Source organism: Lepidochelys kempii, chromosome 2 (genome assembly GCF_965140285.1).
Source record: "Lepidochelys kempii isolate rLepKem1 chromosome 2, rLepKem1.hap1, whole genome shotgun sequence".
NCBI classification, from domain to species: Eukaryota; Metazoa; Chordata; order Testudines; family Cheloniidae; genus Lepidochelys; species Lepidochelys kempii.
The window spans coordinates 75788645-75802611 of NC_136381.1; the positions used below are offsets into that span (position 1 = coordinate 75788645).

Genomic DNA, 13967 nt, shown 5'->3' on the forward strand with positions numbered 1-13967 from the left:
TCCAAGGCAGAACAGGTTTTGACATTGTTTTTTTCAATGTACTCCTTCATCTGAATAGGCCTCCCAAATACCATCTAGCAGACTAGAGTTACCTTAGAGGTTTTGGTCCCCATCCTTGGCTCTTCCCATAACAAGACGACCCTAAAGACCAAAAATCCTTCATTGTTTCAAAGCTGACTGTTAAGGTTCAACAACAGTCAAAGGCCACGTGCTGTTTTCTTTTTTATTCTGAGTGGAAGAATAAAACTGGGCAGTGATAGTATTTCTTGACCAAGACGAAACCTTGAAACTACTGGAGAAAGGAAGAAAGCCTCGCTATACCGTGGAGATCCAGAAATAGGTTGGCAGTAAAGAGAACAGAGCTGCCAAGCTCATTTACCCTATTTTCAGAAAAGCAGCGACTGGGAAAGGGTTTTTAAAGTCAGCAACGCCACGGACATAGAACTCAAAGGCTTAAAGAGAAACTGGCAGAAAGATCAAGGGATGTAGAAGCACTGGGTAAAATATCAAAAGCACTGACATCACTTAGGAACCTATATCCCAGTGACTTTAGATGGGACTTTGGTGCTTTTTAAAATTTTATTCAATAGGTTTAACAGAGACAGAACGGATAAATGCCCACATGAGAGCTGTGACCCAGATGGAGTCCCCTGAGATTCCTAAGAGTCCCTGAGGTCTACCAATGCCTTCCTAAAAGCCCTATATGCAAGGAAATTGATGTACATTTTTTTCCTCTGAAAAGAATCATTTCCTCAGGCTCATTCTGAACTCAAAATAAGGTCTTTAGTGTCCACTGTCCCTATTACCAACCTAGGAGATCCACTTAACAGGTGACTCTTCATTAACTAACTGAATAGGACAGGGGAATGAAAAGAGTCTTGTATGTTTTGGATGCACTGATTCCAGAGAGGATCAGAAACTGCTGGAGAACCTGAAACCATAACCAGACAAGACAGAGGCAATATACGAGGATACTCAGTAGGTACAGCTTCTGTAGGACACAACAGCAGTACTGGGACTGAAGCCAGAAAAAAAAAAAAAACCCACAATGACTGTCAGAGACGCTACCTCCTGTGACAAGGTCTCTATTTCAAGACATTTGGGGGTGGGAATGGACAGATCCTTGTACACAAAACTGGTGCAGTGAAAAATGTTCCAGGATCCACTCCATTTGTTTCACCTTAGAAGCTGGGCGCTTAAAGAGTCTGGTGAGCATACTGTTTAGGTTGACACGGGAGGGTGTCATTTATCAATGGACAAATTAGAACTGCATAAGGTTAGGTGTGCTCCTTTGATGGCTCTTCTCAGGTAAAAGATGAAGTTGTAGGCTTACTTCCAGGCAACATACCGGTGTAATATTTCTGCACAAACAGCATAAATCCTCTAGCACAGGGGTGGGCAAACTATGGCCCACGGGCCGGATCCAGCTCCTCGGGGCTTTGGATCTGGCCCGTGGGATTGCCACCGCCACGTGCACCACACCACTCCAGGAAGCGGCCAATGGGAGCTTCGGAGGAGGTACCCACAGGCGAGGGAAGGGAAACAAGAGGAGCCCTCTGCGCCCCCCCTCCACCCTCAGGGACCACAGGGACATGGTGCCAGACGCTTCCCGGAGCGGCGCAGCATGCCACCCTGGAGTCGCTCTAGGTAAGCGGCAGTGGACCGGAGCCTGAACTCCTCCTGCACCCCGCCCCCCAACTCCCTCCCCTAAGCCCTCTGCTGCATCCCGCACCCCTCCTGCACCCCAACTCCCCGTCCTGAGCCCCCTTCCGCACCCCTCCTGCACCTCATCTCCCTGCCTTGAGCCCCCTGCCGCATCCCCAGCCCTCCTATACCCCAACCCTCTGTCCTGAGCCCCCTCCTGCACCCCAACCCCCTTCCCTGAGCCCCCTCATGCACCCCGCACCCTTCCTTTGCCCCAACCCCTTGCCCTGAGCCCCTTCCTGCACACTGCACCCCCTACCAAACCCCAAACTCCGCCCCCACACCCTAACCCCCTGCCTCGGCCCTGCAAGCAATTTCCCCACCCCGATGTGGCCCTCGGGCCAAAAAGTTTACCCACCCCTATTCTAGCAGAAAATCTTGAGAATAATCACAGTCTTTCTCTGGCGCCTCCTCAGGCTCTGAAATCTCAGTATCAGCAGCTAAGTGAGAAAAGGCTATCACCACCTTTGAGGATGAGAAGTAGAAAGGTAACAATGCTCACTCAAACCTATGACAAATATCTCTTCTTAGTCTTCCCAAAGAAGATTATCACCACCAGAATCTATCTGATCCTATGTAGACAGCACGACCCTGGGCAGAATAACAGCTGCACAAGAATGATAACCAATGTACTTTTTGGAGAGGAGAGGGGGATGAGGGAGAAGGACTTGAATTGACATTTCCTGTAGTAACTAAGAGGGAAGCCAAGTCAAGAAGGAAAGAGAGGTAGGGTTAAGAATTCTACAGGTAAGTTACAAATGCAGTAAAAATAGCAGAGTGAGCAGGATTTCTTACTTCTGCTGAAGCAGTGGTTCTCAACCTGTGGCCTGCAAGCCGCTTGCGGCCCAATCAGCACACAGATGCAGCCCATGTGACATCCTCAGGGTCATACAAGTAGTATTGGACGCAGCCCACAATAGTAAATACGTTGAGAACCACTGTTCTAAAATAATAGTAATAGTAAAAGTAATAGGCCAGTCACAGTTACTTGAAGATACTCAGGTCAAATATTCCTTAACAGCAAGAATAGTAAGAAATGATCTTGCCCCAGAGTTCAGAATCCTGAGTGTGACAGACGAGGAAGGCAAAGAAACACAGGACCTGTGGGTTAATGTTACATTCCAAAAGTTAAACATTTCTTGCCCCACTTTTCTTGGTTTATTGCCCTTTTAACTCCCGTTGAGTAACCTTTTCTTTAATCTATTCTAGAGAGGAAGGAGTAGAAGTGAATTTCTGAGTGTTACCAAGCAAGGCAGAAGGAGAAGTACAAAACTAGGGAGAAACAGGGCATGAACAAGAGTCCTCGGCACCAAACTTTTGGCACAATTTGACTGGAAATTTTCCCCAAAAACTCATGTGATAAGAATGAATGGCTGCAGACTAATATTTCAATGTTCTCAGTTTCTGGACTCAAATGGGAGGGAATCACATAACTGACTTCAGGTTCCAATACATGTTAAGATTTCATAGTACATTCCAAAGAGTCAGACCTATGTTTTTTTTACTTGCACAGTAGAACCTCAGAGTTATGAACTGACCAGTCAACCACATACCTCATTTGGAACTGGAAGGACACAACCAGGCAGCAGCAGAGACAAAAAATAAAAAGCAAATGCAGTACAGTACTGTGTTAAACAAACTATATAAACATAAGCTGGCCCCAGCTTTTTTGCTGCCCCAAGAGGAAAAGACAAAAAAAAAAAAAAGAAGGACCTGCAGCCGAATTGCCGCTGAAGAGGGAGAGAGGGAGTGAAGGACCCGCCACCGAACTGCCGCCGAAGACGCGGATATGCCGCCCCAATTACAGACAGAGTGCTGCCCCTTTCTATTGGCCGCCCCAGGCACCTGCTTCCTTCGCTGGTGCCTGGAGCCGGCCCTAATCGGGGATAGTTACTATCTGGTGGTGGGAGGTGTCATTTAATAGTATTTTTCATCCATTGGATGCAAAGATACCTTTTGCAATGAAACAAAATAATATATATGTTAAAATAACCATTAATTTTTTACAGTAAGACTCTGAAACCCTGGTCTTTTTCCTTCTCCTCTTACTGAGGACCTGAATTTTCTGTTCCACTGTGGCTGTAAGTGTCTCTCCACAAAGTAACACACTCTTCAGAGAAGAACTGCATCTTTGGAAAGTCTGTATGTAGCAGGGACATAGTAATTTTGTGCAGTTTAGTACTGTAAGTGTTATCTGGGGTAAGAATTTAAATATAGCTTTGTACATTATGATAGCTTTTGCACTGCTCCAGAAAGGCTTAAGAAAAATTGCAGTGTCAGAAAGTGACAATCAGTAGATGACCAGAGGCGTAACAAGTAAGAACAAGAGATAGAGAATCTGTGATTCATAATGTTCCAATCTTTTATTTGGGAAGCACTTGTTTTGTTTTTAACTAAAACAAGTAACTCATACTGCTAGATCTAAGTCTGCAGATTCATTACCTGTCCTAAATATAATTCAGACATATTTGAAGCTTGTACTTTTAGCACATATACCTCATGACTATGGAATGAGCTGCCTTTTCATTTTTGGGAAGCCAAACTGGCTTCCATTTTTCAACAAAATGAAAATATACTTATTTGATGTTTCAAGTTTATGTAAAGCACCAGGAGCATTCTGTAAGGAATCCTGTATGCACTGCAGGAGTTAAAAAAAAAAAAATCCACTTGCCCTTGGCCAGTGAGGAAGTACTCCCCATTGAGTATGGGAGCCCAAGTCATCAATTTTGGCAGAATTTAAACTTTCAATTGAAAGAAAAAGATTCTAGTCCTTTCAAATGTCAATCTAACGTAACCAGCATCGTGTTGTATTCTTGAGTCTGCAGACAGCGAGGTCCACTGCCTCTGCTGCTGTTCATAGCTTCCTCAAACAGCAACAGAGTGAAATGATGCGGCTCTAGCTCAGTTTGTTGTTGTTCTGAACCCCGTAAGCAGTAGCGAAGCTGCCACAAATCATGTCAATTTGATGATGCTACCTAGGAAACCTGTAAGCAGCAAAAGCGGGCATGGAGTTATTCCCAGAAGACCCACCCACCCACACCGGCCCATCTGTACCCCAGTTACCAGGAGTGGTACAGTAGCCAAGAGCTGTCTCCTCTCTCCCCTCACAGCAGCCAGGAGCCTCTGGAATTGCCAGAAATCCAACCAACAGCTATAGGGGTGATGGAGCATCACATATATCAGACAATTACTATCCTGAGTCGAATAAAAGAGAACAAGCACTGAAAAGTAGCTCAGGATCAGTACCGACTGTAAAAATCCCAACACCTACACCCTCTCCCATCAGCTGGGGATAGTGGTGGGGCTGAATTCTTCATCAGGGCGTTCCCTTTGAACATCACTAGTGGTATACCCCTCCTCATCTTTCATCTATCACTTCATATCTGGCTACTAGGTTTCTGGTAATTATTTTAATCCCTTTGACATTTCTCTAATAATAAAATTGCCTGCTGTTGGCAAGTGAGTCAATTCCTTTCAGAATCCTTTTTGCCATCCTACACTCACGCAAATTACCATTATAATTCTTTTTAACTGAAAATAATCAGAAGAGGTTCTGCCCAAAGATTTCTCACAAGTCCTTCCCCACTACATTATATTGCCTGGACTCTAAACTAGCCTGCAGCAAAACTGTATAAACTAGAAAATATGGAAGCAGTGGTGAGCTGGAGCCGGTTTGCACCGGTTCATGCGAACCGGTTTTTAAATTTTGAAGCCGGTTTAGAACCGGTTGTTGGGTGGGCGGGGGGGGGAGCAAACTTTGGCCCGCGGGACCATCCTTTCCGTCCTACCTGAGCTCTCGGCTGGGGAAGCTCCCCTGAGAATTTGTACTCACCCAGCGGCACTCCAGGCCTTCGGCGGCACTTCGGTGGCGGGTCCTTCAGTGCCACCGAAGACCCGGAGCAACTGAGGGACGTGCCGCCAAAGTGCTGCCGAAGACCCAGAGCGACTGAAGGAACCGGTTCTTCAGCTTCTGGCAGCTCATCACTGTATGGAAGCCAAGCAACTTTTGACAAAGTTAACTTCCGTTTAAAAGTCATCATTGTGAATGGCTGCCAGAACATTAATTTTGTTCTCTCTTTCTAACTGCCTGATAAATTCTCTCAAAGAAGAAACCTACTGACACATAACAGGTCCTTATCAACATGAGCACATATTTTTAATCACACCTGGACATTTGAAACTTTACAAGATGTGAAACTGATGTTTCCTATGATGTAATTTTTATACTGATTCTGACATCTCTCAAAATCAAACGTCTACCCTTAAAATCATTGCGGATTTTATCTCGATTTTTAAAAAATTATATTAGAACGCAAGTGTTTGTTTTAATTAATCCATATATTTTTCTCATTATCCCCTCTTGACTTAGCCTGCTATAAGAAACATTACAGCAAATACAAGTTTCAACTAAAATACAAGTCACGGGAAATAAAATTAATTATAATCTCCAATTACATACACATTTCATTTGTTTTTATGAGGAAAACAGTAGGTTGGAAAGCTATGTAAGTTGGTAATGGAGCAAGAAGTCTCTCTCAATCACCAATTCAAATTTGGCTCATGTCAGTACTATCCAAAAATTGTTATCATTAAACCACTGCTTAGTGGCCTATATAAAATAATTTGGTGTTCTCAATCCAGTTAAAAGTGGCCAGGTAGCACAATGACACCTTCATTTGCAATCTCAGCAGAGAGGCCAATGTTTAAACAGACACATAGCTAAACTACCCTGTCTCCAAGAAAAGCAATTATTTCAGAATAAGGTTGAGGTACAATGAAAGGTAAACTTGAAGTTTGCACTATTGTTGCATGCATTACACCTGTAGATAAAAGACTACAGTCTCAAGGGATGCCAGTTTGGCTTTGTTTGCTAACGCTTACATTTAGACACACAAATTTCTTTTAATTAGTTAAGGAAAATGTCAAGCTTCTAGGCCCCAAAATTATTTACCTTAAAAGTTGGTTTTCCTTCCAGGTACAGAGAGGAGGATTGGCCAGATGATGATCTTTTACAAGTGATTGTCGCAGCAGGAAAGATATTTAAAAAACAAAACAAAAACAAAACTGAAACATGGCATCTCAAACAAGATATAAATCTGAGCAAGTGCACTCTGCAGCCAGCTTATGATCATAGTTTTTTGTTTGTTTTTCCCTGGAGGTGCACCTGGATTTGTGCTCGTGGTTTTGTTTTTTAAATTTTTTCCCTGCTGGACTTAATGTGGGTAAATAAACAACCAAACTGTTGGGGGATTCCACATCTTTGTAGCATCAAAGAGAAATAAATGTAAGGGCCTAAAAGGCCAACAGAGTCCTAATGATTGGCCACTAATGGCAACAATAAAACTGCGAAAACCTAAAAGTTATTAATTCTGAGTTGCTAATACAGCAAGAAATTTTAGATTACCTGTAGTTATTTTTGCAATGTACGTGCGAAATGACTGAACTGAGCAGTCCTATTGTTCACTATACACTGGAAAGGCTGGAAGAGAATTCTAAGAGAACTTTGCCCAGAATTGCTACAGGTTTGCTGATAAACATATCAGCAAAAGGAAGAGGGAACAGGATACATAACCTTTCACTGTTGGTTCAAATCCAGTCCAGTTGAAAGAAAGTCATCAAAGAATGAAGGCTGTTCAGTGGTCCAAGACACTTTGGTGGTCTCATTCCAGCTCTTTTTTTCCCCCCGGGGGGGAGGGTACAGGTTGACTACTCATCACAAAATCCACCACTACTTGTAAGTCTCAGTAGATAGCAGCATGGAAACTAAACTGCCTTGTTAGCCCTAGAAAGGTCCCCTGCAGATTATAGTTAAAGTAGCATGGCTAAATAGGGTAAGTTTGCACAGACTGCTGCTCTAGTAGAGGAATTTAACAACCAACATTCTCAGTCAAAAACCTTTCATGAGCACTTAATTTCAACTATTTTCAATGCAGTAGAAAACACTTAATCCAAACTTTGTTTAAATTTAAACTCGATTCTAAAAAAAAGTCACAATTTCCAGACAACTGCAACAATCATAATTTTTAGGCTCCTCAGTTTGGGGCACAGTTAAGGAATAGACAATATAGGGATTTATCCTGCCTTCAATAGTAGGAATGCTCATCACCACACATGACATTCCGTATAGTTAGTTACTACTAATTACCCACACATGTGCTGTATTCATTTTACAGCACATACATACTGAACCACAATACAAATCAAACAGAAATGAAAACTTGCTGATCCTTTTCTTGCCCGTCAAGCTGAGTTCGTGCATTACTACAAGGCTGATTTTCCATTTAGTAGGTTATTCTTCCTCTTGTATGATTTATTTATATTTACAATCAAAAGGAGCTTTTCTGTTTTCTGTATTTTAAGTATATTAAAGAGATAGCTTGACCTCCTATCCAGTCTCTGTATACTGCTTTCTCTTTAATACACCACGATGGGGAGAAAAACACTCTAAGAAGTATGAAGAAGCATTTTTATTATAACAAGAATTAGTAGAATAGAATTGTAAGCCAAAGTGCAGTAGCATCATGTTACAAGACTTGAAAGAGCAATCAGTAGCTCATTTGCTGCTGTGGAGTATCTTAATATACAATTTTCAAGTGATTTCTTTTGTGAGACTTTTTTGTTGTTTGCATATCCTTGTGGCACAGAGTCTAAGCTCAGACATTTATTTTCTAAGGCTCTCTCTTTCTTCCTTGGCACTGGCACAAACATTTTACATGATTTCTGAACTACATTTGCAGAACTTTAGGGGGCAAATGCATCTTCCACGTCTACATAATACTATGCCTGTTGCTATTCATTCCACCAACACACACTTATTATATCTTACAACATGCTCGTATCTAGTTTACCAGTAAGCTGCATGGTTATATACTGTGAAAGACTCTGCACTGCATTATTCCTTCTGTTTCTTAGGAAATGTTTCTGAATGACAAGAAACATAACACAGTACCCAGGAAAGATTCTTTTGGGTAAACAATATAAGTTCAGAAATAACAGATATAATGCATTACTATTCTACTAGACTAGTTGTCTTTAAAAGCTCACTTGCCCTACATTTTAGGAGCCACAGTAAAAGGATGTAATTAAAATAGAAGCAAATGCCTACCTTATTTTGCTGCCACAGGTCAACACCTACTGACACAGTATCTTTGAAGAGAAATTCCCTCTGAGCAGTTATCCCTCAACACCAGTCATAGAAGAAGAAAATGCACCATGTATTTGAGCATCATTATTATTTTCCTTCCCAAACTAATCTCTCCTTTCCTGTTAGAGTAATCTGTTGTTTTGTTTTCATGTCCAAGCTCCCAGTTATAGCGTAGATCACCTCACAGTTGTGATTCAGGAATAGGAGCTGTGTGTCCACTTGAAGCAGAATGCTTCGAGCTCAATCCAAAGCTCACTGGAGCCAATGGAAAAACTGCTATTAACTTCATTGAACTTTGGATCAAACCCCACTACCCCAACCTGCTCATCCTCCAGGGGTTTATCCATTGCAAACCATTTCTGCATCCAAATCACTTTGCAATAAGTTGAGTCACATGAGTATTTAAGAAACCTTTTAAAAAAAAAAAGTGGGTGAAGTAATCTCTTTTATTGGCCCAACTTCTGTTGGTGAAAGAGATGAGTAGGTCCAATAAAAAAATATTACCTCACCCACCCTGTCTCGCTGTTATCCTAGGACCAACACACTGCTACAACACTACAAACTAAAAAAGTCAGATAAGCTTCCACACGCTGACATTCTGAATTAGCCAGTGCATATTACTTTAGAAATAGCATACAGGCCTCACTAATACTAGATTTCATTGTTTTCAAAGAAATTGTAAGAGATATTGAACATATAAATACTGACCTTGTTTCTTTTAACCCTTCTTTCTGAATGACTTCCAGTATTTGTTTTGCAGTCATTGGTGAGTTGGGGTGTTTTTCCAATGCCTAAAAAGAAATGATATATATATGTGTAACTAAGATACAATAATTCTGTGAATTTGAAAGGTTATGTGTTCATGCATTTTTTTCCTAATTATTTTTGGAGGGGGAATTGCAGTGTTGAGACTGGAGTCCTCCATCTGTTGGAAGGCCAGATATAGTCCGGGACACTGCAGAAAAAGTGAGATTTACTTGCTGCTTGTGTGCATCATCTGCTGAAATGCATGGGAATATTCTTCCAAAGATACAAAATAAACTAAAAAGAGTTAAAATATGAAACCTATTTGAGGACACCAATACTGCAGTACAGTTTCTCTGAGGCAGGGGGGGAAAAAAGAGTGAGAGATTGCTAGTTTTTGCTCACTACTTTAAAAACAGTATGAGGTCACTGAACTACTGTGCTTACATCTTATGATGACCTCAGAAACAAAAAAGGCTAAAAACTTCCGTTTGCAAAGGAGGAGCCACTGTCAGAAGTGACATGATAGGTTTCAAATTTTAAATGCTTTTTGTTTTTAAGAAGATGAAGAATTAAGTGGTCAAAACAGTCACAGAAGCACACAAGATGCCACATGACTCACTCGAGTGCAGTATGTTTTCCAGTTCAGCTCAGTTTTCCACTCCTTTGCCTTTTCCAATTGAGCCCGAATTAATCCACTCCTCATCCCAATTCAGACCAATTGGCATGGAATTTTCTAGTTTGTCATTTGCTTTTTGTCCCTTTTCAGTTTTAGCCAGTTGACTCTTTCTGCCATTCTTTTGCTCATGTTAGGTGCCAGATTGACAGCCCTGGAAACTGAAATCCTTTATCAACAGAAAAGGTACAGCACAGGCAATGGCAATGCAAGCTTCCCCCCAGTGTCATTCCAATGTGACTCAGTAACAACTTGCACTTCCACCTCTGGCAAATGAGAAATTAGTTTGGTCTCCATGCTCATTCAATCCTTTGCCTCTCTTTACTAGTCACGAATTAATGCCAATTGTGATGGTAGCTACTGTAACGTGGACACCTGTCCACTAGGAACTAGAGACATACCACCAAAACATATCACATAAGTCACCGAAGACTGGATGGTGAATATTTTCAATCACTACTAACCAGGGCTGTAATTCAAGCAGGTGACCTAGAGGAGCCAAAGCCTCCATAACCTCTACCAATCCCTTGAGCTCCCCAGGTCCCTCCTGCCATTTTACAGTTCTGGTAGCTTCCTTTTCTCCCCTTTCCAATTCAGAACACTATTTACCAAATCCCTTGCCCCATACTGTTTTCCATATCAGACAAACTTATTCTTTACCTTTTAGTTCTACAAAAGAAAAACGCAGAAACGAGGGCTGCACGAGAAAGGTTTGGGAGCTGAACTGAGCTTATAACAATGTGTATGTAAATAGGAAAGATTATACATGGAACTTGCAGGAAAGGAAAATGGAATGGTGACTTGAAAGGGGGAAAAGTAGGGAGGAAAGTAATTAAAAGAGGCAAAGGAATCAGTGAAGAGCTTGGAAAGAGATTATTACAAGGGAGAGGAGAGGAACTATAGATAAAACAGGAAGTAACAGCAATAGGACAGTCTAATTCACTGGAAAGAGTACAATGTGAGTGAAGATTAAGACTAGAATGATGGAGGTTAACAACATCAAGAGGCAAAAAAGGAAAATTTTACCCTTGGAGTAAGGAAGAGAGGAGAGTTAACATAAAAGGAAGAAGTAAAATGAATGTGCAGTAAAATGGAGGGGGAAAAGGGAAACTGAACTGAACTGGGAACACTCCAGAGGGCAAACTGGGTAAAACTGGAAAGGGCAGAAGAGGAAACTACACTGTACTGGACATGGCTATGAAGGAAACTGGGTGCACTTGAAAGTGGGGTTACTCACTGTGGAGGATTCCCTGTTTCTCTTCCTGAGTACAGGCCCCTCAGCACACCTGGGCAGCTCCTCCCTGCAATTGAGAAAATTTGGGTAGCCCTGTCCCCTTCTCTATGACATCACATCCTACTCTATAAAGGAAGTAAAAGTGCTAAGTATTACAGTGTGAATTTGATGACAGTGGGAAGGAAACAATAAAGCTACGCAAAACATCAGAAATCACCCTGTCTGGGGAAGTGGGAGAAGGGAGGGCAGTATGTGCTGAGGAAGCTGCACTGAACGGATTGTGGAAACAATAGCCAGACACATGGATAAAGAAGATCATCTTCACAAAACAAAACAGAACAAAACAAAACTGACAAAGCAATATGTATAATACTACAGAGATTTTAATCAACTCCACCAGACAGCTTTTAAATACCACAGTATGAAGCAAATACATTCTGGATATAATGACATACTAAAATGGAGAATATGTTAGAAAGGCTGAATGTGCTGGAATGAACAATTGCCCATTGTGGGAAATGGTTTAATCACTGGATGCACAGTGTGGGCTGTGGTCTCATATATCCTGACAAGTGTAATTGTATTCATCTAACCATTTAATATATATATATATATATATATATATATATATATATATATATATATATATATATATAGTGTGTACATACACACACACACACACACACACAAACCCCACAAAAGTTACCTTAAGTGAAGAGCAAACATTTCCTGATTTAGAATACTATTGAATGATAAGTCAGTGTTCCCTATGTCTGGGGTTTTTCATAACTATTTAAGACGACTATTTTAGCTAAATACAGTAACTAGTATTTCTTGTGTAAGAAAAAACTAAACAGGTTTAATTTAATGAAGCTTATTATTTGAAGAAAGTAAAAGTGATTAGTTGAAGAAACAGTTCAATGAAGGTCTATGATTTCCCCCACCTACCTATAGAAAACAGGATGAGATGACAGTACAGAACAACACATATACAGCATTATTATCAAGGAGCTTGTGAGCTAACAAACAGACTGAACTAATACATGCACCAACAATGCATACCTCCACGGCGCACTCCCCACCCCGCAAAAAAATTATTATTTTCACAATAATGTTATTTTCACAATAATGCTAAAGATTAAAACTGAACTAGTAATTGTGCACTAAGACATGTAAAATGATAAAAGAGAATAGCTTAATGCAGTTATGAACACCTTGGTAAGACAAGGTAATGAAGGGCAAGGGAGGAAGCCTTTTTCTGTTTTAAATCTTTCTCCTATTCCCCAACCTCATTATCCAACATTCATATCCTCAGAATCGGAATTTACTTAGACCTGGGCAATGACTGGTAATGCTGGGATTATACTTAATAGTTAGGACCCCAGAGCAAGTCAAATTACAGTCATGAAAAATAGGAGTCTTCCTGTCCCTAGTTCTTTGGGATATATCCCAACATATTTTCTTAAGGGCAGGGAAGGAAGGGAATGATTTGCACTGTATCCCTGAGGATCCTACATTCGTTCTTCCACATTAGGTATAACTAGCAATGAAATTCACCATCTAAGAAGGACTAAGAACAGTGGTGGGCAACCTGCAGCCCATCGGCCATGAGACAGTTTGTTTACATTGACCATCCACAGGCACAGCCACCCACAGCTCCGAGTGGCCATGGTTTGCCTTTCCTGGCCAATGGGAGCTGCAAGAAGCAGTGCGAACCTCAGAAATGTGCTGGCAGCTGCTTCCCGCAGCTCCTATTGGCCAGGAAAGGCAAATGGCAGCCACTGGGAGCTGTGGGCAGCCATGCCTGCGGACGGTCAATGTAAACAAACTGTCTCACCGCCCGCCAGCCGATTACCAATGGGCCACGTGCATCCCACAGGTTGCCCACCCCGACTAAGAAGATCCCATTGAACCCCATCATGACACTCCTTAAGAGAGCTGGGGGTTCAGTACAGAGGTCACCAAGATACTTGTGTAGTTCACCCATACCCTGCTGATTTGGATAGTGAAGAGATCAGGACTCTGAACTGAACCCAGGTTCTGTCACATAGCACTTCTGAGAGCTACTAGTAGAAAACAGACCTATTAATAAACATTAATGGTCCAGGAGACAAATTGGTACTTTTGAATTGTTTCCCCCATGGGTGCTCCAGCCCCAGAGCACCCACAGAGTCAGCACCTATGCTCCTGTATACTATTGACCAACAGCCAGAGCACCCACACACTAACTCCAACAACCAAATTTAGACTGAAGTATCACAGCCCACAGGAGATTAAACTATTATGTTCCATAGGTACAGAATAGGAGGGATAAAGATGCACCAATACTCAAGGCTACTGCAATGGCAGAGAATTAAGCGTGAGATACCCACATGATCCCAGCAAGCAAACCTCACTACTAGCTCTTCTTTTAATCTGTTCCAGTTTGAATCCGTCTTTCTTAAATAACGGTGACCAGAATCCGT

At 41.7% G+C, this 13967-nt stretch overlaps 1 protein-coding gene across 1 annotated transcript in view; it reads right to left on the reverse strand.

Annotated features, from left to right (window-relative positions):
- Positions 1–11479, reverse strand: part of ASXL3 (ASXL transcriptional regulator 3) — a 130639-nt gene extending 119160 nt beyond the window's left edge. Inside the window, exons 1-2 of the mRNA XM_073331281.2 lie at positions 10215–11479; positions 9557–9639 (exon numbers count right to left, since the gene is read on the reverse strand). Of these exons, the coding sequence (XP_073187382.1) occupies positions 9557–9639; positions 10215–10298 (167 nt within the window). The 5' untranslated portion in view covers positions 10299–11479. The remainder of the gene's footprint in view (positions 1–9556; positions 9640–10214) is intronic.
- Positions 11480–13967: the final 2488 nt, after the last annotated feature.